Source organism: Indicator indicator, chromosome 11, assembly GCF_027791375.1.
Source record: "Indicator indicator isolate 239-I01 chromosome 11, UM_Iind_1.1, whole genome shotgun sequence".
Taxonomy (NCBI): Eukaryota; Metazoa; Chordata; class Aves; order Piciformes; family Indicatoridae; genus Indicator; species Indicator indicator.
Window position 1 is genome coordinate 8,854,611 of NC_072020.1, and position 24,000 is coordinate 8,878,610.

At 39.8% G+C, this 24,000-nt stretch overlaps 1 protein-coding gene across 2 annotated transcripts in view; it reads right to left on the minus strand.

The window, feature by feature from the left end:
- Positions 1–1,120: 1,120 nt before the first annotated feature.
- The window catches only part of LOC128969780 (solute carrier family 12 member 7-like), a 63,228-nt gene continuing 40,348 nt past the window's right edge, over positions 1,121–24,000 (minus strand). For both annotated transcript variants that reach the window (XM_054384698.1, XM_054384697.1), the window contains 13 exons: positions 22,661–22,759; positions 21,118–21,237; positions 19,045–19,149; positions 17,238–17,406; positions 14,448–14,643; positions 13,834–14,003; positions 12,957–13,088; positions 11,069–11,176; positions 8,351–8,467; positions 5,295–5,476; positions 4,351–4,365; positions 1,710–1,843; positions 1,121–1,212 (listed from right to left, as the gene is read on the minus strand). In XM_054384698.1, the coding sequence (XP_054240673.1) occupies positions 1,121–1,212; positions 1,710–1,843; positions 4,351–4,365; positions 5,295–5,476; positions 8,351–8,467; positions 11,069–11,176; positions 12,957–13,088; positions 13,834–14,003; positions 14,448–14,643; positions 17,238–17,406; positions 19,045–19,149; positions 21,118–21,237; positions 22,661–22,759 (1,639 nt within the window). The remainder of the gene's footprint in view (positions 1,213–1,709; positions 1,844–4,350; positions 4,366–5,294; positions 5,477–8,350; positions 8,468–11,068; positions 11,177–12,956; positions 13,089–13,833; positions 14,004–14,447; positions 14,644–17,237; positions 17,407–19,044; positions 19,150–21,117; positions 21,238–22,660; positions 22,760–24,000) is intronic.

The window sequence follows — 24,000 nt, forward strand, 5'->3', positions numbered from 1 at the left end:
GGTTCAACAGCTGCAAATGAAAAACACTTAAGAGCTTGTTCAGTTCAGAAAAGCAGATTTTAAACAGCAGCACATACATACAACATTTTCAAAATATACATATTTGAGAACAAGAGACTGCACTTTTTTAACCAACTTGCTGTGGTTTATCAATTGTTACAATTCTATCTGCCATGAGGTTGAGTTACTGCATCATAGACTTCCTGTGAGCTGGATGCTCTTAGGTATCACTACTGGAATTGTACCATAGACTATAACTGCTAGTAGCTCATGGAAAAAAAAAAAAACACAAACCAAAAATCACCTACCCTACACAACTTGTCAATTTACAACTCACTGCCACCTGGAGGTTTCAGCTACCTAAGGATTTTAAATAGAGAAATATCATTTAAAACAAGTGTGGCAAATAATGAACTTTGGGGAAACACTTTATGCACATAATATACAAATTTCAGTGGTTGTATAAATTTCTGAAGGAAGTTTCCTGAACTAGGACTAGCCCAAACAGAAGCAACAAAGCAGCATTTTGGTAAAGGAGGAAGCCAGCTTTTCCTAATACCTTTCCCTTTTGATGGATTTTAATCTTTGTTCTGCATTTAAATAAGAAATTGCTCACCTATCTGTTTTTAAATGCCCTTGCATCACTTATTTCCTTCCTGGTGTTTCACTACAGTTTAAGAAGTTTCAGAATATGTTACATATAAATATCCTAAACCCAGCCACCATTAATTCACTACAGAAATATTTTCTACATAAACCTATATCTTAAAATATAACCTAAATATAAGGTTTTACTAGAAAAAAACCCAGAATGCATCATCAGAAAATTCTGCCTGCAGGTGATTTTCAATGAACTAGGATTCTTAATGAAGCTGCACAAATTACAGCAAATAATTAAGTCTGTGGTTGGTTTTGGGGGTTTGTGGTTTGGGGCTTTGTTTGGTGTTCGTTTGTTGGGTTTGATTTTTCAATGCGTGTGTTTTTTGGTTCATTGCTTTTGTTGTTGCTGCTGTTCTGTTTTGGTGGGGGTGTATTTCCCCCCCCTCCCCTCTGTTTTGTGTTTGGGGGCAGGAGGAGTTTTTTGGGGGGGGAAAGCTGTTGAATAAAATATGCAAATAGGTTATGAATAAATGGTGATCACTTCACGTCCGCTGCCTCGGACCAGGAGAACTCTATCCAGACCTTCTGTCAGAACTTCCAAAAACTCCATGTCTGAAATATCAATGTCAAGGAATTTATTCAAAAAAGAAACAAAACAACCACTGATCTCTCAAAGAGTCTGACATGATGAAAAAAATCAAGTTCAGTAACTTCATCAAGGAGTTTTTGTGCGTCACCCTCTACTTCCCCATTGTGTAATCTACCTGCTTGCTCAAGTGGAAACAAGACCTAATCTGGGGAAAATTTCTAGTCCTGCCCTACTGGCATACAGTAAAGATAAATTAGAGATGTTAAAAGAAATTGAAAACTGAGGGTTGCTTTATAAGAATTCAGTAAAAAAAAAAACAAAAAAACAAAAAACCACACAACACAAAACCAACACCACACACCCTCAACATTTCTTAAAATTGTTTGTGGAATCAAGTCCTTTTCTGAGGGCAAACTTAACCATTGGTAAGCATAAGCATATCAACAAGTAGACAATAGCACAATCACAAAAATCAAACTCCCAATTTCAAGAGATATGAAAATATGACAATGCAGGATACAGTTTTCATCCCCTTTTCTGTTTTTAGGGGGTCCAGGCATATTCAGGAGAACCAGCTGAGCATGCTGTGATTTGTTAAGCACTACTCCATTCAGCTTCACAGCCGTGTGCATTCTTCTCACATTTGACTGATTCCTAGAACAGAAACAAATGTTTGAAGCATTATCACAATACTTAGATACCTGAATTTATAAATCTCATCTATATGCACAAAGAATAAACTCTTTTTCACAGACAGTGGTAGCTGTATGCATTCAATTTGACAATTGTTGAGTTGTACACAAAAATTTAAGAAAGGAATACCTAGGTTTAAAAGATGGTTGGGTTTTGGTGGTGTTTTTTTTTTTTCCCTTTGAGGAGAACATTTAACTCAAAGTCAGACAGTTCTAAGCAGATTGACAAGATGAACAAATCTATCAATTATCAGTTCTCTTTGTAAAAGATGAGGCAAAAAAATTATTTTCAATAGAAATGAAGTCAAAATCACCAAGAATCCAGTTTATTGAGTTATATTTAAAAAGTAACTGGATTTGCACAAGAAATTCCAAGCAAAGGGCTTACAAGGATACAATAGAAAGATTCCAGTAATTTTGTGATACCATATGAGATTTCCCTTATCCTCCTGAGGAGGAAGAGGGGGAAGAACGAAAGAAAGAAAGGAGGAGGAAGAGGGGGAAGAACGAAAGAAAGAAAGGAGGAGGAAGAGGGGGAAGAACGAAAGAAAGAAAGGAGGAGGAAGAGGGGGAAGAACGAAAGAAAGAAAGGAGGAGGAAGAGGGGGAAGAACGAAAGAAAGAAAGGAGGAGGAAGAGGGGGAAGAACGAAAGAAAGAAAGGAGGAGGAAGAGGGGGAAGAACGAAAGAAAGAAAGGAGGAGGAAGAGGGGGAAGAACGAAAGAAAGAAAGGAGGAGGAAGAGGGGGAAGAACGAAAGAAAGAAAGGAGGAGGAAGAGGGGGAAGAACGAAAGAAAGAAAGGAGGAGGAAGAGGGGGAAGAACGAAAGAAAGAAAGGAGGAGGAAGAGGGGGAAGAACGAAAGAAAGAAAGGAGGAGGAAGAGGGGGAAGAACGAAAGAAAGAAAGGAGGAGGAAGAGGGGGAAGAACGAAAGAAAGAAAGGAGGAGGAAGAGGGGGAAGAACGAAAGAAAGAAAGGAGGAGGAAGAGGGGGAAGAACGAAAGAAAGAAAGGAGGAGGAAGAGGGGGAAGAACGAAAGAAAGAAAGAAGGAGGAAGAGGGGGAAGAACGAAAGAAAGAAAGAAGGAGGAAGAGGGGGAAGAACGAAAGAAAGAAAGAAGGAGGAAGAGGGGGAAGAACGAAAGAAAGAAAGAAGGAGGAAGAGGGGGAAGAAAGAAAGAAAGAAAGAAGGAGGAAGAGGGGGAAGAAAGAAAGAAAGAAAGAAGGAGGAAGAGGGGGAAGAAAGAAAGAAAGAAGGAGGAAGAGGGGGAAGAAAGAAAGAAAGAAAGAAGGAGGAAGAGGGGGAAGAAAGAAAGAAAGAAGGAAGGAGGAAGAGGGGGAAGAAAGAAAGAAAGAAAGAAGGAGGAAGAGGGGGAAGAAAGAAAGAAAGAAAGAAGGAGGAAGAGGGGGAAGAAAGAAAGAAAGAAGGAGGAAGAGGGGGAAGAAAGAAAGAAAGAAGGAGGAAGAGGGGAAGAAAAGAAAGAAGGAGGAAGAGGGGAAGAAAGAAAGAAAGAAGGAAGGAGGAAGAGGGGGAAGAAAGAAAGAAAGAAGGAAGGAGGAAGAGGGGGAAGAAAGAAAGAAAGAAGGAAGGAGGAAGAGGGGGAAGAAAGAAAGAAGGAAGGAGGAAGAGGGGGAAGAAAGAAAGAAAGAAGGAAGGAGGAAGAGGAGGAAGAAGAAAGAAAGAAGGAAGGAGGAAGAGGGGGAAGAAAGAAAGAAGGAAGGAGGAAGAGGGGAAGAAAGAAAGAAAGAAGGAAGGAGGAAGAGGAGGAAGAAAGAAAGAAAGAAGGAAGGAGGAAGAGGGGGAAGAAAGAAAGAAAGAAGGAAGAAGAGGGGGAAGAAAAAGAAGAATAAAAAAAGACTGGTAGAACTGAAAAGATACAGGGCACACAAAGGGAGCTCTCTAAGTTTTCATAACCAGCTCAAAATGTTAAAATTAACTGGGGAAAATAAGGGCTTAAAAAGGACACAGGAGTCACAGGTCTGTTCCACCCAAGAACAAAGTGGTGTTCCATTTTTTGCATGCTGTCACACTCTGTGATATCTGAATTTATCTTATTTCTACACATGCATGGGTTGGTAGAAGAGAGGCAAGAACCAGCATTTGATGAAATCTGGAAGTTCACTTTGTGAACAAATTAATCCTTATTGCCCAAGTAGTTATATTATATGAGGGCTATTTTTGTGTGATTAATTATTAGAGAACTAAATATGACACTGGTGCAGATGAGCACTGTCAAGTTTTGCATTCTTACAGAAAAATACACACTGTGACATACATCGAATAGAAATCATTAGAAATCATTAACAGGTCACAGTAAATGTTTTTCAGTGATAAATGCTAAGTCACAGTATATGAAATAATATAAAAGACACATGCACTGCAAATCACAATTTCGGATACACACATACAAGACCACGAGAACCATGGAACACTGCCTATGATGCTCAAGAAAAATGAAATTCAGACTTACAGATTCCCCCATTCTCTAAATAGAAGGAAAGCAAAATGCACAGAAGAAAAATGCCATCAGGTACATTGATTCAACAACATGAACACAGGCATCACAAGTCTGAACTGTAATCTCCACCCACAACCACATAGAATAATATCTGAAATCTGTCTTGCACAAGTCTAAGGAAGTAATAGGAAATATTTCCAAGATATTAACAACCCTTCCACACTTAAAGTATAACGTAGCCCAGAACAAAAATGGTGTTTTAGAGCATAATGTGAAGTTTGGAATTTGCAGAAGGCAAACTGTTTCTTGGAGCTCAAAGCAAACCTATAAAGCACCTTAGGATTTGAAGATGCTCGTTCTAAATGTACCTTCTAACTCTGTCTACAAGTCATAAATTGAAGATGCTTCCTTTGGATATTAACATTTCCCTTGAAGCCACAGCTTCACTTTTGGCATGTGCAGAAACTCTAAGTCATGCTTCTAAGTGCATTCTTCCAGAACTCAGACAAGAGAGTGTGTGCCTGAAACACAACATGAGGAAGCAAACAAGCTGATGTCTTTTTGTCAGACTCTCTCAAGACATTTAGCTTATCTGCTGCTTTGGTACTCCCTCCAGCCCAACAAATAAACAGGGGCAGGGAAGTACTATACAGTAATTTGTCACCAACAGGAAGAGAGAAAAACAAATCACCATTAAGCATTTTAACATGCATGTTTACTGATACAATCCAGAAGTATGGTTTACAGCTTGAACTCTGTCCTACTGAAGCTTCATTCACAACATTCTTGTGAATGACTCTTTACAGCCAATGTTGCCCCACCCAACTCCATGCTAGTTTCACAAAGATGGCATTTAGGTATGATGCATGGAAGGAAACTCTTTAAAAACCAAAACCCAGAACCAACAAAGGCAATACAATTCAATTCAAAACTCCAAAGGCTACATGGATACTTACGGCTTCATGTTGAAAATATCTTTAAAGCCAGACACATTTGAATCTTTGTTTTTATGCTTTTCAGCTACAAACTTCTCTTTAGTCCAGGTCATGTGCACTTTTTCTGGTGCAGCAGCAGCCACACTCGCTTTGACTGCTGGAGTTGAGCGGGAAGCAGTGTTCCTGTCATGGATCAGCTGAGCCTGGCCAGAAAATAAACAATCACTTCAAGACACAGCCAAAAAGAGCATTTGTAGATTGCATGTTTGTGGCAGTTCAGGCTGGGTGCCTCCTGTTACTGCCACATCAGCTATACCTCTGGTGTCCTGAGTGTCCAACCCAATGAGGTAGACACATGAAGCAGTGTATTGCTACCCATAAATCCTGCCCCCTATCCATCCATCTGCAGAGTCATTCTCTTCCTCTTTCTTCCCTCCCTGCTCCCATGGGAGATGCTTCCCTGTTGGGTAATGGTGGGGGAGTATCTCAAGACCTCTTAGGCTTGTCTAGACCTAATGCCAGGAGGAGAAAGGGAGGGGCAGTCTCAGACCTGGCCAGCCTGAGACTAGCCTAGCAGTGGGGGGGGAAGAAAGAGCCCTGGGGGTTTTGGGTATACCCTCAGGTGGGGAGAAGGGAAGGGTTGGGAGGTCTTTGGATGTTGTGTAAGGGACTCTCTATGCTTTAGGATAGCTTTGCCACTATGCTTGTAGTTTTTTGTAGTTTCACCAATTGCTTTTCCATTTAAACTTTCCACCACTCTCCGATCCGTTTGTGTGAGTGTCATTCTTTTGTCCCTCTCGGGGCAAGAGAGGATCTGTCTGGCCTCAAACCAGTACTCCTTTGAAAAGGAGTTTCACTGCAGTGTAAAACAAGAATACACAGAAAAATGAACCTTACTTTCTGAACAAACACCAGACTGTTTTTCACTCCAGCATGAAATAAAGCTGCTTGTAAAAACATAGCTGCTTATACCTGCAGGATTCCATCTGGGCTGGGACATTATTTTTGTATGAACTAAAACGAGGCTGAATCCAGTGAGACAGTACTTTAACAATTGGGGGGGGGGGTTGGCAGTGAAACACTTGAAAGGCAGTGCTCCCATTCTTCACCAGGTACATTTACTTTCTCAGATACTGTTGTAAACACTGTTCATCTCATGGCATGCCTTCGGTTTAGCTACCAGCAGGACCCTCCATGATCCCAGTAACACAAAGTTGGATTGACTGAATGGAAGACTAGCTGCATTCCATTAGATTATCCAAGCACAGTTGTACATGTTACACAACAAAAGCCAATCACTTCAGCTGTGAAGGGGCTTTCTCTTCCCTTATAGCAGAACTCAAATCACAACTCCAAGAACACAACATTGTTGTTCCTACACACACACACTATGTTGTTTCTCATTCCCCTTGCTCCTCTTGTGGAAAGAAGGAAGAAATATTTAACACATTTACTTACTTTTCCTCATAATACTTTGCCCACAGACTCCTGTATTTCCATCAAACACAAGACCCTAGACTCTTCAGTAAATTGGTATTGGGGAGGGGAGATTTTTTTTTTTTGCCTTTTGGGGTGTTCTGTTTTAGGGACTGTGTTAAGGAGGCTTTTTTGTTTTATTTTCTTGTTTGTTTTGGAGTTTGGTTGGATTTTTTTTTTTTTTGTTCCTCTGTTTTTGTTTGGTGTTTGGTTGGGGGTTTTCTAAGGTCTTTAAGAGTTATGAAATCTCTTCAGAGACTTGTTAAATCATGAGTTGGAGCTCCTGTTCCATTTGGGAACCTTCATTTTTCCTGTTAGTGATGGTCCTATCCTTCCACAGCTGTGTCCACTCAGAAGAATCAGTTTCATTGGGGTCACAATCAAAGGTGTACTAAAATCAAAGCAGATTAGAAAACTACTATCTCTGGAGAGCGATTCCCCTAGTGGTTCAAAATGTAATTGTACTTGAGTTTAGATACCTAAAGGCTTATGTTTCCTAAATTATTTCCCAAGTGCCTGTGCTTGAGGATTCCCAAATCCAGCCATTCAGCTCTAACATTCATATAAACAGAGGGTTGGACTCATCTTCGGAGGTCCCTTCCAACCCCTAACATCCTGTGATGCTGTGATCTATTTGAGGGTCTTCATACCTTCTCAGAAGATTAAATCACTAGTCAAGACTAAGAATCAGAAGTTAGTGTGACTACAGCTCCATCATGAGAATAGAAGTGTCATACAGCAGTATCTAATGAACTAACAACTGTAAGATGAATTCAGTGCAATGCTTCAGCAGAAGAAAGTTCATGTTTTAAAAAGACAGCAAAATGAAATTCTGAACCTGCAGCACATGGTTACAAAAAATTCAAAGACAAGAACAGCACATTTTTGTCAGTGCTATTTTCACACCAAATTAACCACACAACACATGACACGTTCTTCTCATAGTTGATAAGGAAAGGGAAACACAAAGCTACACAGCATTTCTACAAACTAGGCTAGATTACCTTCAGGTGTGAGCAACACTTCAAGTGCACACTATAACCACTGACTGAGTCAGTTGATTTCCTTTCAAAATTCACCATGTAGAATATAGTAATGACATTTATGGGCTAATAATGGCTTTTCAATAAGCATAAAGATCTCATGCAAAAGCCTTAGCATACCTATGTGGTCAATGAAACCTTCATTACTTCAGGATAGGAACTATAAAGGACAGCAATGCTCTGTGAAAGCATGGAATATGTTTATTGATGAAACACCCACTATTAAGAATTTTTAAGAGCTAGAAGGTAGAGAAATACCTTTGCTTCTGGCTCTTAAGAAAAACAGGCACTCTCAGAATCATGCATTTCTTTTATGGACAGTAAGTGTGAGAAAAATAGGAAGCAATTCAGGTTGCAGAAGCATCATCTAGAGAAAAAAAAATACAGGGTAACACCATGAATTTTCAAAAATAGTACAATGACAATTCATGAAGAACTTTCCTAGCAATGAATGCTCAAGCTGTTCATTTGTAGTTCAGTTCACAGTAGTGCCACTTCAAGTGTTGCAATGGGGAGGAAAACAGTAAAATCTACCCTGCCAGTACTATGTCCAACTACCTCCTCCTCTCGATAATCATTAGTCAGCAGTGCCTGTGCATCTTGGCCAAGGGACTGTGGACTGGAGAAGCTTTTTCTTCTGATTGAGCCTCGAGACTCATCAGTGATGCTCTGAATCTGGGACAAAAAGGTTACCAACAACAAAAACACCCATCCCAAAATGGTGTCTCCCCCCCCGCCCAAATCTACAGAAAAAAAAGCAGATCATATTATTCAAACCAAAAGTTGTCTTCATTTGAATAGGTATGATTTGGTATTGTGCTTGTTATAAACTTGCTTTGTTTTCACAAACATGTCATTTGTTTCTATACATTGTGAGGCTCTTTTTGAGATATTTAGTGGTTAGTTATGAAGTCTCTCTACAGAAATTTATGAAGCCATAAAGTTAATGGAATCTTTTTATTTACATGGGAACCTCAAGCAGCCACTTATTTGTGAGGCTCATATTCTTCTATACACATGATGATTAAGATGAATTAATTTTATTCAGTTACAATCAAAAGTATGAAAAAAAAAAAAACGTAAGCAGTTGAGAAAGTTGCTTTCTAATGCTAAGCAGGGATTTGTTTCCCAGTGATTCAGAAACTCCTCACTTCCTCCTCACCTATATGCATTCACATTTCTGCCAGTCTTAACTGACAGCAGCATTCTGCACAGGAGCACTTGCTCTGTGCAACCCAAAGTGGTTGCATGGATGCCTCACAGCTCCACTATCATCACTGCCTGGTCAGACAGACATTAGTCAGGACTAGCCAGAGAAGAACAACCACCACCACCAGGAAGGGCATGAAGAATGTGAAAGAGGCTCTTACATTTTCTTTCATCTTTGCAGTGCTATTGTCATAGTCAAATAAATAAATACTTGGCAGTTGTGCCCAAGTCTGCAGATCTTACTGCAGGCAGGTGTGTGCTGTATTTACTCTTGAATAGCATCAACTGTGTTTCTCAAAAAAGGAAACAAAAAATTTTATCGCATGCCACAGTTCACCTGGGGGTGAGAGATCAAAGATCAATGTTCAAAAATGACAGAACAGGGGACAGTGAGGGTGATTCCTTAGGGAATAACAGCATGCCTTTGAGGGAAACATCAGAAGAACACTGTACAAAACCAAATTCTCCTCTCTGTGAAGGTCTGAACATTGCTTGGAGAGGTACAAGTGAAAGAGTGAGGTTAAAATACTGATCTGGTGCTAACAGGAAACAAAACCACAAGCAGCACCAACTACAAACTGGAATATCAGGGTTGTATTTGAATGTCTGGAGACAGACATTGACAATAACAGCAACACCAGGTTGAACTAGTGATACTAATGACAGAAATGTTTTGGAGGCCATCATAGAACTGGAGGGAATTCATTTAAGAGAAGATAAGATTAAGAAAGGACCTGGCACACTGAGTGCATATACAAAACTTTGTAGCTCGAGAAGCAGCAAAGGCATAAACTCAACATTTTCTGATGAAAATACAAGAACAAAATAGGTTAAAGATACCCTAATCAGAAACAAGAGATGAATATGGTTTTTATTCTTGGAGAAAGCAGTAAAAGTACTACATGTTCTTGGAAATGCTAAGGATTTTACTTCAGACTGCAAAATACAAAAAGGCTTAGGCATAACCTGAGTTACAGTCATCTGTAGACAAAAAAAGCCAGAAGAAATAATTCTAATAATTTTATGAGCAGTGAAACACAACAGAGATCTCTTACTTGGCATGGGAGAGAAATGAATATAAGTGACAGCAAAGCTCTCACTAAAAAAAAAAAAAGTGCTGATAACAGGAACAATGGGGTAGAAGCACAAGCCAAAAAGAAAAGATGGGAACACTACATTTGCTGCTCCCCTATTGGAGTATCACAGGCTTATAGGTTAGTCAGCCTAAATTTGGCTCCTGAAACAACAATTAGTTGATACATAAAACACGGAAAATAATGCAGAAACTAAAAGAATTTGAATTGAACAAGATTAAGTCCCAAACAAAGCTAATGAGCCCAGTCAAACAAACAAACAAAAACCCCTTAGCTACTGATACATGTCAAGTTTGGAAATACTCTGGCTATATTGCACACTGACACTCAATTTTTTCTGCTTAGTATTTCCCTTAATCTAAACAAGAACAGAAAACCTCTAAACATTTGTTCAAATAAAAAATTTGGGTTGTTTTTATTTTCCAGTATTATTTCAACTTTGCAAGTCAAACCTGCCAAAAGGAAACCAACATAGATGTCCTGGGTTAATACCACCTGCTCCTCACAAGCCCTGCTCCACCCACACAGACCAGAGGGATAGTAACCCAAACCAAGCCCTCTGGGTTGAGGTAGGGAATTCAGTGAGATAAGATGCACAATCACCTTAGCCTATCTGTAGAAAAACACAGCAGAAACCTGCAATAAAACTGTTCCCCCATCCAAGCACACAGTAGCCAGCCCAGTGGGGAAACCCAACACCCTAAACCTGGAAACAGCAACCAGGACAGGAAGCCTCTCATGTTCCAATCTGAATTTCAAGCCCCAAGATACTCTGCTCCAGCCAGTGCTTTCATTTTGAAGCTGGCATGACAGCAGCATGGTATTGACTACACATCAGCAGCTTCAACTCAACCCATGACAGTAGAATACAGTTATAAAAGCTTTTGACTAGTTTGAACTGATCAGAAGCCATGGCCAAGAACTACTGCTTTCAGACTTTTCACAGAACACCTTGCCAAGCCAGAATCCCTACCTCTCTTTCCCTTTCGTTCTTGGATAACTGCATCTGTTTCAGCATCTGAGATCGCTGCTCCATCATAAGTGTCTTCTCATATGTGAAGGCAGAAATGTCATTTTCAAACTGCAAAAGAGATGGACATCAAAAATATCAGAAAAGCACTACTCAAAGGAAAATGTTTACACAGTATACCACATGAATTCCAGTATTAATTCAGATTTGGATGTATTTATGGCATGCGTTCCAAGCATACAACTGATCAGCCATTTCTATCCTTATTCTTAGACTGGACATTAGGAAACATTTTTTCCACAGAAAGAGTGATCAGGCATTGGAATGTGCTGCTCAAGGAGGTGGTTGAGTCACCAGCCCTGGATGTGTTTAAAGGTCATTTGGATGTGGTGCCTGGGGATATGGTTCAGAGGTGATACTTGTAGAGTAGGGTTATCAGTTGAACTTGGTGATCCTGAGGGTCTTGTCCAACCTGAGTGTCTGTATGATTCTTAAAACTTCATCTTCAAAGAGCAATCTTGTACAATGAACTATCCTACTGTATCAATGTGATTTTCATTTAAATTGAGGTGCCTGGGACAGACTTTCTGTTGCTCTGTTCCAAGAGTCTGTAGTGCTGCCTCCTCAGCCTGTGTGCACACTTGTTTCCTTGAAAACCGTGGAGAGCCATAAAGTAACACCTTGTGCTTTCAGCAGGGAGAAATGTTGAAACAGAAACACATCCTCACATGGGCTCAAAGCTAAAACACAACAGAAAAATGTATAGCAGATGTTGTAACTGACTCTTCAATGTGTCTCTCATCTTTTGGAAGACACTCAGGGTGAAATATGGCCCAAAATTGTGTGCCTTACACTGTCTTCCAACCAAGTCTGAGCTTTTTATATGGCACTCCGTTCATAGCCTTTCACTTGTATGCATCACAGTATTTTAATATTTTATATTCAGTACTCTAAGCAAAACAAAAGAATTGATGTTACTTCCTAGCTCAAAACAGTAACCAAATTTTTCTTTTTTTTCTTTTTTTTTAATGAGAAATCTAAACGATTCTTAAAATTTGGTTTATGGCCTATTAGGACAATATATCTTTTGGATAGGTTTTTTTGTTCAGTTGCAGGAACTGGTGGTAGAAGTTCTGAACCAGCTGACCCATCTTCATCCCACTTCAGAATGAGTTTAAAAAGCTGCTTGTGTTGTACATGCTGGACACTACACTAGTCACCTTTGAGCACTGGAAGTAGTTTTCCCTTAGCTATCAAAAAAGCAGATCCAGATAGACTACAGCTTTAGTCCTTTCTCTCCAGAAGTTTATAATCAGTATTTTAAAGGGAAAAAAAAAAAAAGTTACAAAATTTATTATAATCACTGTTCAACTTGTGAATCTGTATTCTGCATGTTGCTGTTCAGGGCACAAGAAGCTGGCAACACCAAAACCAACTGAAATACTCTCAGAGAAGGGCCTACCCTCCTTATTCCACGAGGATATTCATGTAGCAGTTGGAGAGATAGTCCTGTTTACTGTCTCTCATGCTGGATGCCATGGATTCTTAGATTAACCCCTCTATGTCATTGTGTGCTAAAGGTTCAAGCTTTGCTTCTTCCTGAGTGAACTCTGTCAAACAGATTAGTCCTCAAAAATAAAGTAGGCAATAAACAAATCAAAATGTCTCAGCATTACTTCACAAAACCTTTCAACTCACTAGCACATACAGTAGCATTGTGACATGGTAAAATGTTGCATTAAAAACCACCTTGTTCTTGGTGGGACTATAATTTTCCCTTTTAATGTTTGGGTTAACACCAATTTCAGAAATGGTAAATCCATTTTCCCCAAGTTTAGCCTCAATTGCACCTAAAAGAAAACTAAACTAATTTTAAAACGCTGCAACATACCATTTCAACAACTTCCACTTCAGCATTCAGTCTAAGATGATACAAGAACATCTGAAGATCCTTCTTCATTTGAATGCTGTTATCATCCATTTGAGCAACAGTGAAGATCCGCATTTTACACTTTCTCCACACCTGCCAGAAAAGACACAGGATGACAATTCATAGCACAGTGATTGTGAGCACCGTGCATAACCACCAGGCTGAAAGAGCATTTGTGGTGATTTTAAGACTGCCTTTAATTTTTCTTCTCACAAAGTTCGAGCAGAGAAAAGTGAAACATCGTAAATAAATCACTCTTGGGTGTAAGAAAGCAAAATAATGATTATTCTAAACACTTCCATTGGAGAGAGAGAGAGAAATGTTTAAGAGTCAGTACTCAAAACAAGATATGGGACAGTGGGGCAGCCTCACAGTCTGTCTTCTCCCAGTCTGCCTGCTTCTTTTCTTCTCTGTCTGAAGATAACACTCACCCCTACATACTGACCTTGACAAGCTAAGTCTAACAGCCTCTCTGCTTCTTGACTCTGTCTTCTGCCAGAGGGGCCTGGGGGGGAGTCCTGCTGGCTGGGGCAGGGGGAAAAGCACAGCCCCCTCTCTTCTGGGGGGCCCAAGGGGCTTTGTTATGTTTTTCTGTTGATTGTACATATTTGTACATGTTGTGAATGTTGTATATTTATACATATTCATTGCATTTCATCACAGATTGTAGTTTTGCCTGTAAATGAGAGCTTCATTTCCTTCCAGACTGAGCTAGCCTGGTTATTGTCGGTGTGGGAGGAGGATTTCAGCTCTCAAACTGTAACAGCATTGACTTCAAAAGCATGACAACCAATTCATTTCTAGAGGATGAAATCTACCCATTTTCTGTTGTCCTTGCCTTGTGCTGTCGAAGGAGGAAAGGCAGTAACATCAGCATACCACCATCATGAACAATCCACCACACATCTATGCTTCCTTCAGTAAAACGCTCTTGATTTGTTGGGAACAAGTCAATGTTTTTAGCCACCAATAATGCCTGCTGAGCTGCTGTTGTTTCTCGAACAGTGTCTGCAAGGGAACACATGACATTTCATCAGCCCAGCTTTCATTCACAGCTTTTGGTTGGGTGTTTTTGGGTTTGTTTTGTTTTGTTTTTTAATTACAAAGCTTAAATTCTCCCAGATTCTCCTGAGGCAAAAGAGGAACATCCTGGGTTTAGTGACTGACCTGCTCAAAAGAAAAAAGAACACCACCAACTAAACAAAACAAAACCCCCACCAATACCAAAACCAAAATCACACCAAAAAACTCACAACCAACCAAACAACACACACTACTCAAGAGGAGTCATGGCTGAAGAGACTAAGAAAATCTACTCTGCATCAAATCAGATGTGAGGAAGTATCCAAACTGTCCACTGGATGTTCAGCATCACATTTCCTTCACACAGCAAATACATTAATTCCACAGTCACATTAAAAATGCATAGGAGAAAAATCAATGAATACATACCAACAAAATTTTTCCATGAGAAACGATTTTCTGTTTGCTTCCATGACTGTGGCCATGCCATCAGGACTGTGTTGTGCTTCATCCCTCCTAGGCCAGCTGACTGAATCAAATAGGATATTCCATCTCTGAAACTAGGAGACACCACAATCTGGCAAAACCCTTTAGTCTTTTCTACTCCCATTAAGGCCTTCACATTCTGCAAAAGGAAGATTACACATGGGAAGTAGCATCATCAGTGCTGGTAATGATCATCGTGAAAAGTAACAGCACAAGAGCAAAACACTGATACTGGTTAGACACAGTGACTAAGAGGACACCAAGCTGTGTGGTGCAGCAGACACACTGGAGGGAAGGGATGCCATCCAGAGGGACCTGGACAGGCTGGAGAGGTAGACACAAGCCAGCCTCATAAGGTTCAACAAGACCAAGTGCAGGGTCCTGCATGTGGGTTGAGGCAATCCCAAGCACAAATCCAGGCTGGGCAGGGACTGGCTGGAAAGCAGCCCTGAGGAGAGGGACTTGGGGGTGCTGGTGGACGAGAAGCTCAACATGAGCTGTCAGTGTGCACTTGCAGCCCAGAAAGCCAACCAGAGCCTGGGCTGCATCAGGAGAAGTGTGGCCAGCAGGTCAAGGGAGGTGATTCTCCCCCTCTACTCAGCTCTGGTGAGACCCCACCTGGAGTACTGCATCCAGTTCTGGAGCCCCTATTACAAGAGGGATATGGACATGCTGGAAGGTGTCCAGAGAAGGGCCACCAGGATGAGCAGAGGGCTGGAGCTCCTCTCCTATGAGGACAGACTGAAAGAGTTGGGGCTGTTCAGTCTGCAGAAGAGAAGGCTCCGAGGTGACCTTATTGTGGCCTTCCAGTATCTGAAGGGGGCTACAAGAAAGCTGGGGAGGGACTTTTTAGGCTATCAGGGAGTGACAGGACTAGGGGGAATGGAATAAAGCTGGAAGTGGGGAGATTCAGACTGGACGTGAGGAAGAAGTTCTTCCCCATGAGAGTGGTGAGAGCCTGGAATGGGTTGTCCAGGGAGGTGGTTGAGGCCCCATCCCTGGAGGTGTTTAAGGCCAGGCTGGATGAGGCTCTGGCCAGCCTGATCTAGTGTGAGGTGTCCCTGCCCATGGCAGGGGGGTTGGAACTGGATGATCCTTGTGGTCCCTTCCAACCCTGACTGATTCTATGATTCTAAGTTGCTGATTCCAAAACAGTGAATGTGATTCTATGACAAATCACCCACTGCAAGCTTTTCATTACTTAAATTATTCAGCCTTTTATTTCCACAGAACAATGAAAAAGATACAGGTAAAACCATGTTGAGAAAGATAAATGAAGTAACACTGTTCAGAAAAAGTCAGAACTGCTGATTGAAAAAGCATCATATGTTTGGAATGACAAGTCCTTTCTTTTTTGGGATTGGAAGTGTTTGGAAAACAACAGTGCCACAGCTCCTTAAACAGCTTTTTCATTAAGGAGCTAATTCTTCATTTATTGGCTCCCAACATGGAGGGGAAAAAAAAAAAAAAAAAAAAAAAAAAAAGATGTGCAGGAAACAGTTGTAATCATTGGCTGAATGATGACAAGATAAACTGACCAAAGGGGCAGGAGAGATTTAATCTAACTTCAACATGGTTTCCCTTCATTTAAACACTGACTCAACCAAGTAATTTAAAAGTAGCATTCAACACTATACCAAAGTTGACCAGGGAACAGCACCTTGGGTACTGATTATCAGTGCGTTGTGTGGGAGATCAGCATGCTTTCAGAAGGAAAACCCAGCACATCAAAAAACTGGATTTCTGGAAACCCCAAAATTCCTGTCAAAAATCATCAGGGTGAGATTTGGTCACAGAAAGCCTGGCAGTGGCTCTGTGTGGCTTCACATCAGAAAATTAGTAGAGGAAAAAAAAGCCTTCAGAGAATTTGGTATCAAATCTAACAATTCTGTGTGCAAACGATATATGTAAGGACATAGTTTAGATAGATGATGGTTTTCTTCTTTTAAAAAGAAACACAAGAGAAACCTTGATTTCATACTAATCTCCTGGAGACAATTTTCTAGTTCCATTTTTCCAAAACCAATGATGTCTCCAAAGGCTCAAACTTGCACAATTTGTCTTCATTTCCATTTTAAAACCAAGCTTAACACCAGGTCTGACTTTCTAGAGAACCTTGGAGAGTGGGTCTCCCTTAAATTCATTCCTGTTCCACCTCTCAAATTTATTTTCTACCTGGCCCTACCTTCCCTGGAGATATGAAATAAGGATAAAAGAAAAAGAATGGATCTAAAGATGGATGCTGCTTTGAGTGATGAAACAGAATAGTATCCCAGTAAAGACTGCTCCTAATCCTAGCTCTGCTATGTATTTCTAGAACCATAACTTCATTTTCTGGATGTATACATTATATTAGGTCAAACATATGCATTTGTTAGATGAATGTTATTTATTTTTAATTAAATCTGTTTTCTTTAAAATGCAATTTGTTAAAAATCTATGAGTTGGCTTTTCAAGAACATAAGGATTATGAGCCTAGGACTCTCAAGGTTCAACCAAATTAAAAGCTTAGAAGTATCAGCATTTTCTCATCTTATTGGGAAATTTCACAAAACATTTTGCTACACAACAATCTGTTCTTTATATAAAGTTACTATTAGCACAATCAATGAAAATTGATGTTTTATTCAGGATTTCACAACAGTCTGGTTCAATTCAAGATACCAGTTATCCAGACTTAGCATTGCAATACTAATAGAAGCTACAAATGTCTGTAAGTTGTCTTTTACATACCTCTTCAGCCTTCTGAGTTTCTGTACATTTATCCAAGTAGATTCCTTGAAGCACAGAGCCCACAATTGTCAGCCCTTTACCAGCTTTCAACTGAGAAGTGAAAGAAAGCAATCTAGGGTGTTTCACCAACTGCTCACTATCCAAGTTTAACAAGACCAAAACTTGAGGTCTGCCAAAAAACAAAACAACAAAAAGCCAAGTAGTTTCAGTTAAACACATATTTAGACGTACAGAAAAGCATGAAAGAAGGGGGAAATTAAAGTTAACAGTTAATAAAATGCAGATTAAGATCTTAATTCAATGGAAAACATTCAACTACCAAAGCAAGGAAGTCACAGAATCTTAGAATAATTTGAAGGGACCTTAAAGAGCATAATTGGCAATAGCAACAACACTTCAGATACAGAATATCTATAGAAGCCACCATACCATCATTCTGAAGAAATACCATAAATAATACTTTTACCAATAAAATTATTGAATATAACTTATCTCCCTTCCAAGGTCATCCAGTGAAATCTCCTTTGTGAAGTGGTTAAACATTGGATGCACACCAGATTGTTGACAGCTCCATCCAGTTGGATTTTGAGACAGAACTATCACCTCTGGGTAACCTCTTTCAATGCTTAATTGTCAGAATCTTGTATTTTCTCCGTTTTATCATGTTCTCTCCTTCTCCTGCCATAGACTGCTAATAGGGAACTGCATTCTCTCAGTAGCCTTCTTTTATGTATTAGATGTTTATCAATTAGTTCTATCAACTTTTAGGTCCCCTTTAAGCCTCCTCTGAGATGAAGATGCATAGCTTCCTCAGCTTCTCCACAAGTAAGACATATTTCCTGTGCCCCAAGAGCATTTATAGCTGAACCCACTCTAGCTTATTGATGTCTTTAGTAAAACCAGGTGCCTAAAACTGGATAAAATATTCTAGATGTGTTCTAATGGGTGCTGAGCCAAGAGGAATACTTTCCCAATACATTAGCTATGCTCCTGCTAATACCTGCCTGCAAAGGCACATTGCTGGCTTACTGCCTACTGGGAACCTACTGCTTTTTCACCAGAGCAGTTTCCCAGCCTTGTGCCACTGCGCTGGACATGACTGTCCCAGGTACTTGACTTTGAACTTGTCTTTCCAAATTTTCACAATGTTCTTGTTGACCCATCCCTCTGTGTAGGTCCTTTCAAAGGGACAATCATACCCTTCAGTATACTGATAGCACCCTCACTTCAGTTTCAGCTGCATACTTGATGAGGCTGCATTGCATCCTTCAGTCAATATCCAATCTGCTTATTTTCCCCAAGGTATCATTTTGTAATTTTCAGTTGAGTTCAGGCAGTTACATTTACACAGCAGAAGGATAACTCATCTGGAAATGAGCCAATGTCAGACATTTAACAGGAATGCTCTCAGGTAACACTGCATTACGTGGGTGCCTCTGAGATGAGTTCACAGCATCACAGGATGTTAGGGTTTGGAAGGGACTCCAGAGGTCATCCAGTCCAACCCCCCTGCCAGAGCAGGAACAGAATCTAGCACAGGTCACACAGGAATGCATCCTGATGGGTCTTGAAAGTCTCTGGAGAAAGAGGCTCCAAACCTTTCTGGGGAGCCTGTTCCAGTGCTCTGTGACCCTCAGAGTGCTGCATTCTGTTACAGTAATATAATAATTGTTCCAATGACATCACTGCCACGTCCAAGTTAAAGCATTATTTTGATGGTGAACTTCACTTTGGCCATTAGCTTTACCAGTACCAGTAGTACTCCCAAGAACACTTCAAAAATTATGTGGCCTTGGAATGCACTTACCTCCAGTTCTTGGTGTGAGGAGGACCATCTTCAACACGAAGCAAAGCATAGCGAGCTGCATTCAGAGACAGCCCTCGGATTCCATCACCCCATTCTTTTTCCGCTCTTTAGGATGCAGAAGAGATTCAATTAACAGAGCCTCATATATTTAAACAAGTTAAGTGTATTTTCTCAGGTAAGGGATAGTAAGCACAAAAACACCAACTTCTTGTTTGCATGGATGCATGAAAAAACACCCTTGTCTTGTAGATTGAAATCAAGAATGAAAGCTAACCAAGATAAAGTAGTCTCATGGTCCCTTCAAGAGAGGTATTTGTTATTTCCTAATATTTACTATGGTTGATTATTTTCATACTTCAAAAGGTTTTGTTTGTAATCATGAGAGCTACTCAAATTGCTTGCAAGTAATAAAAGAAATAAGTGAAGGCTACTGTAAAGGAACAGGATTTAAAGAAGCAGAATAAAGTTTGACTGTGCACCAACATCACCACTACAGCTTCCTCGACTTCCTTTCCTTCCCTGCTTCTCTCCAAAATAAGCCTAGAACTTTTATCTGCCCTCCTGACCATTTGCAACCTCCCGACACTTTCCACTCCTCTCTCTCCCAACACAAACAAAATTCTATATGCCAGGTGGCCAACCAAATAAGAATGAACTGCTAGGCTAACACATTTTACTTTGCAGGAATTCTAATACCCCTAGTGGGGTCCATCTCCCTCCCTCTTATTTCCATTCATGAATCCTCAGTGAAATTTACTACCTCTAGCCTTCTTTTCCAATGTAGATGCAATAAGCCAATTAAAAACCTCTTAAAAAACAATGTGACAATCAAAATGCACCCTGACGGCATGACTGCATAAGCTTTTCACTTCACTATCCAAAAATTAAAATAAAACCTCAGGTTTTCTCCAGACAGCAGTTCTTAGAACTTTTCAGGGTGAGTTTCTCCCCACTGCCAAACAGGCATTTGTAATGACAGGGAGAAAAAGAAGTCATGCTTCTGACAAAAAACCAAAACAAAAAACCCCAACCATCACCATCTAATCTGATTTCTTGGCTAAAAAAAACAAAACAAAACAAAACAAAAAAAAAAAAAAAAACCACCACAAACACCCAAAAAAGTAAATGGTTTTCTCATTTACTGGGTTAGAGCTGTTGCAATTCAGGAAAGCACCTGATCTGGAAATGGAGATATTAAAAGGTGGTGAACCCATAAAGTGGAACAGTTTATAGCACCTGACCCACTTAAGATCTGTGCTTAATCACTGATCAAAACAAGAGGCCTCACTTCAATTTCCTGTTTCACTACCTTACTATTACTATATATTAATATGTATTTTTCTTTTATATATATATATATATGACATCTTACTATTGTTGACTACGATCTTTCAGCATGAGATCTCTCTCTATAGAATGGAAAGCACACACACATTACTGGTTCACAGTCACCTTGAGTGTTTGTATATGTTGTTTAGGAAGAGTTGTTTTGGTTGTGTGGGTGTTTTGGTGTGCTTTTTTTTTTTTTTTTTTTTTTTTGTATGCCTGTTGTTTTTATTACTATATTTTAGAAGAACTCTAAGTTTCCTGCTTGAACAGTATTTCTTACAGGTCTGGCTCTATGTGTCCCTTGTCAAATGCACACAATGCAAAGTATGCTGCAATTCAAAGGTTATCTAAGCCTTGGGAAAACAGATAATTTTCAGCAGGTGCTCTGGATTGTTCAGTGTGAATCATTCTATTAAGTGCTAAATTATACCCCTAAAAAATCAGTTGATGCTGCTTGATATTAAAATGCAATGTTCCTGAAGTACCAAGACTTTATACCATAATCTCTCCTCAAATGAGAATTTCCCAGCCTTATTATTTTTATTACTTTCAGCTATCAAGAAGTCTGGAACAGAGCTTCCAGAGAAATTAGAACCTCAAAAACCTAGGATCCTTAACAGTAACGTGATCTTACCTTGTTTCAAGGAATACTCTATTACTTCAGTTGTACCTATTTCATACCAAAGATTTTTGCTGAATATTAAAAGATATTAAATATAGAATAAATAAGATATATGGTCTTACCCTCTATATTCTATGTATTTGTATATACATCCTGCGATTAGCATGGCAATCAAAGCATAGTACCAAGAGCAAATGAACATCAAGGCAAGACATAAACTCATCCCCAGGAATGAGAGAGTCCTAAAAGAAACCATTTTTTTCCATTTTTTTAAATAGGCATGCAAATATTCTACAAAGTCAATTTATTTATTCTTTCTAATTATTTAACTTAACTTCCAGAAAGGTCTCTCTTCTTTAAAGACCATTTCATAGCTAGTTTATAAAGTTAATTTTTCCCAACTGCAGTTTATATTATTAAAAAAATTACATTCTGAACCCGTGTGTGACAAATAACATAACTAGATACAATAATTTACTACAGTTGTGAAACTATCAGTACCTCAAAAAACCCAATGTAATTAAAAAAAAACCCAAACCAACCCAAAACAAACAAACAAGAAAACAAAGCACCCCATAGAAAACAGCAACAAAGCCCCCACAAACACCTTCCCCCTCAAATCCCAACCAACCAACACCAGCAGTCCACATGGAAGGAGGCAGTGCTCCTCCATTTTCCTTCTTGCTGTTGCAATTACTACCAGGTGCTTGCAGTGACAGGCTGAGACACAAGACAGTGCTGTGTTTGGATGTTGAGGTGCCAAACCAGCAAGTCTCTGCTAGGCATATTCAAAAAGGTTTTTCTGGGTTAGTCCTGTGACATTTCATTTTCACTCAAGTCCTTAAAAGGAAAAATATTTAGCAATTCTCTAATTTTTGAATGGGGGCAGCTTATCTCCTGAAATCTTTAGTCTCCAAATGCATGTTAGTACTAAAATTTCTCAATAGAATGTGTATTTTTAACACGTAGTAAAAAAAAAAAAGTGTCAGGAAGATTCCCAGTCTTGGTTTGACATCTTTGAACTTTTAAGTCATTTTAAAAAACCTAAACAAAAATATGCACTCAAGATTTTTTGTATAATTGACCTTTACTGACTTTATCAAGTAGCCATCTGTCTGCCTGTGTTATCAACTAGAGTGTCCAAAGCATGACATTTTAAAAACAGTAATCAGATCATTAAAAAAACCAAGCAACTGATGTACATTAAATGAGATTTTGTTTTCCTGTGCAAGTTTTGAGTGTTTCTTTGGTTATTTTGTTTGGTGGAGGGGTTGGTTTTGGGTTTGTTTTTCCGTTTGTTTGGTTTAGTTTGGTTTTTTTTCATAACTAAAAGGAAAACCAATCAGCCTTCCTGAACATTTTATTAGTTCTGCTCATCTTTAAAAGACAGTTTAGTTTTCCACCTTCTTTTTCACACACTCAGAAGCTCTCTTGGCTTATATGCAATACTCAGTGTCATCCCCAAGCCCCTTCCCAAGCACTCTACGTTTTTGTGATCACAGCTATTTCAACACGTGAAAACAAATGCTTCTGTTACTCTCTGTATGAGCCAATTAATTTAAGTCAGAGCAGATATTGGTTTACTACTGCAAGAAAAAAAAAAACAACCCAGCTCTGTGCTGTGTAGTTAGTTTTAATTCTTGTGAATGATGGAATATTCCCTACCAATGGTAATACTTGAAACGAGGTCTCCAGTTGGGAGTCCGTAGAAGCGTCTGAACGGCACAAGCCAGATTGACAAACATGTAGCACATAAGAAAAAACCTGTTGAGAAAAAGGAATTAAAATAAAAAGAGAGAACATTTTCTAATGGGAATTTAACTGGACAGCTTTCCATTCTAAGGCTAAACAAAAAAAGGGTTAAGAATTTGTATACTGTATTCATAGTAGCAAATAGAACACAAGATCCAGTGTGAGGTGTCCTTGCCCATGGCAGGGGGTTGGAACTAGATGATCCTTGAGGTCCCTGCCAACCCTAACAATTCTATGATTCTAAATTAATTCTTGTAGAATGTTAAGCCTCAAAACAAAGCATTAGCATAACATGGAGCCTCAGACAAAGATTTCAGAGAAAACACAGCAAGCAACTGACAATCGTGGCATCCTGGTGTTGGCTGGGACAGAGTTGATTTTCTTGACAGTAGCTCTTATGGTGCTATGCTCTGGATTTGCAACCCAAACAGTGTTGATAACTCAGGGATGAGCATTACTTACACAGCATGGCCAGTCTGGGGGCTCTCACTGCAAGAAGGACATTGAGATGCTGGAGTGTGTCCCAAGAAGGGCAAGGAAGGGTCTGGAGAGGAGCAATTGAGGGAACTGGGGTTGTTTAGTCTGGAGAAGAGGAGGCTGAGGAGACACCTCATTGCTCTCTACAACTCCCTGAAAGGAGGCTGGAGCCAGGCTGGGGTCAGTCTCCCCTTAACAAGTGATAGGATGAGAGCAAATGGCCTCCAGTTGCACTAGGAGAGGTTTAGGTTGGATATTACAAGAAATTTCTCGACTGGAAGGGTTCTCGAACCTTAGGCTCCTCAGCGAAGCGGTTGAAAAGAAGCAGAGATGTGGTAATGAAGGACATGGTTTAGCACCAGACTTGGTAGTTTACAGTTACATAATGGTTGGACTTGATCTTAAAGGTCTTTCCCAATTGCAATGATTCTAAGATAAGACCTTATCTATTTTTCTTGCTACCTCACCAGCAAACACTCCTGGAGAGGCACAGTTGGCACAGGTGAGCACAACTGACCAAAGGGATATTCAATACTGTATGGCATCATGCTCAGCAATGAGAGCTGAAGGAGGAAGGAAGGGAGACCATTTGGATCTAATGGTGTTTGTTTTCCCAAGTGACAGTAACACGTGAAGCCCTGCCTTCCTGGAAATGACTAAACATCTGCCTATCAATAACAAAGGAATTCTTTGTTTGGCTTTGCCTGTGCACACAGCTGCTGCCTTACCTATTAAACTCTCTATTTCAATCCATGAGTTTTCTTACTTTACCCTTC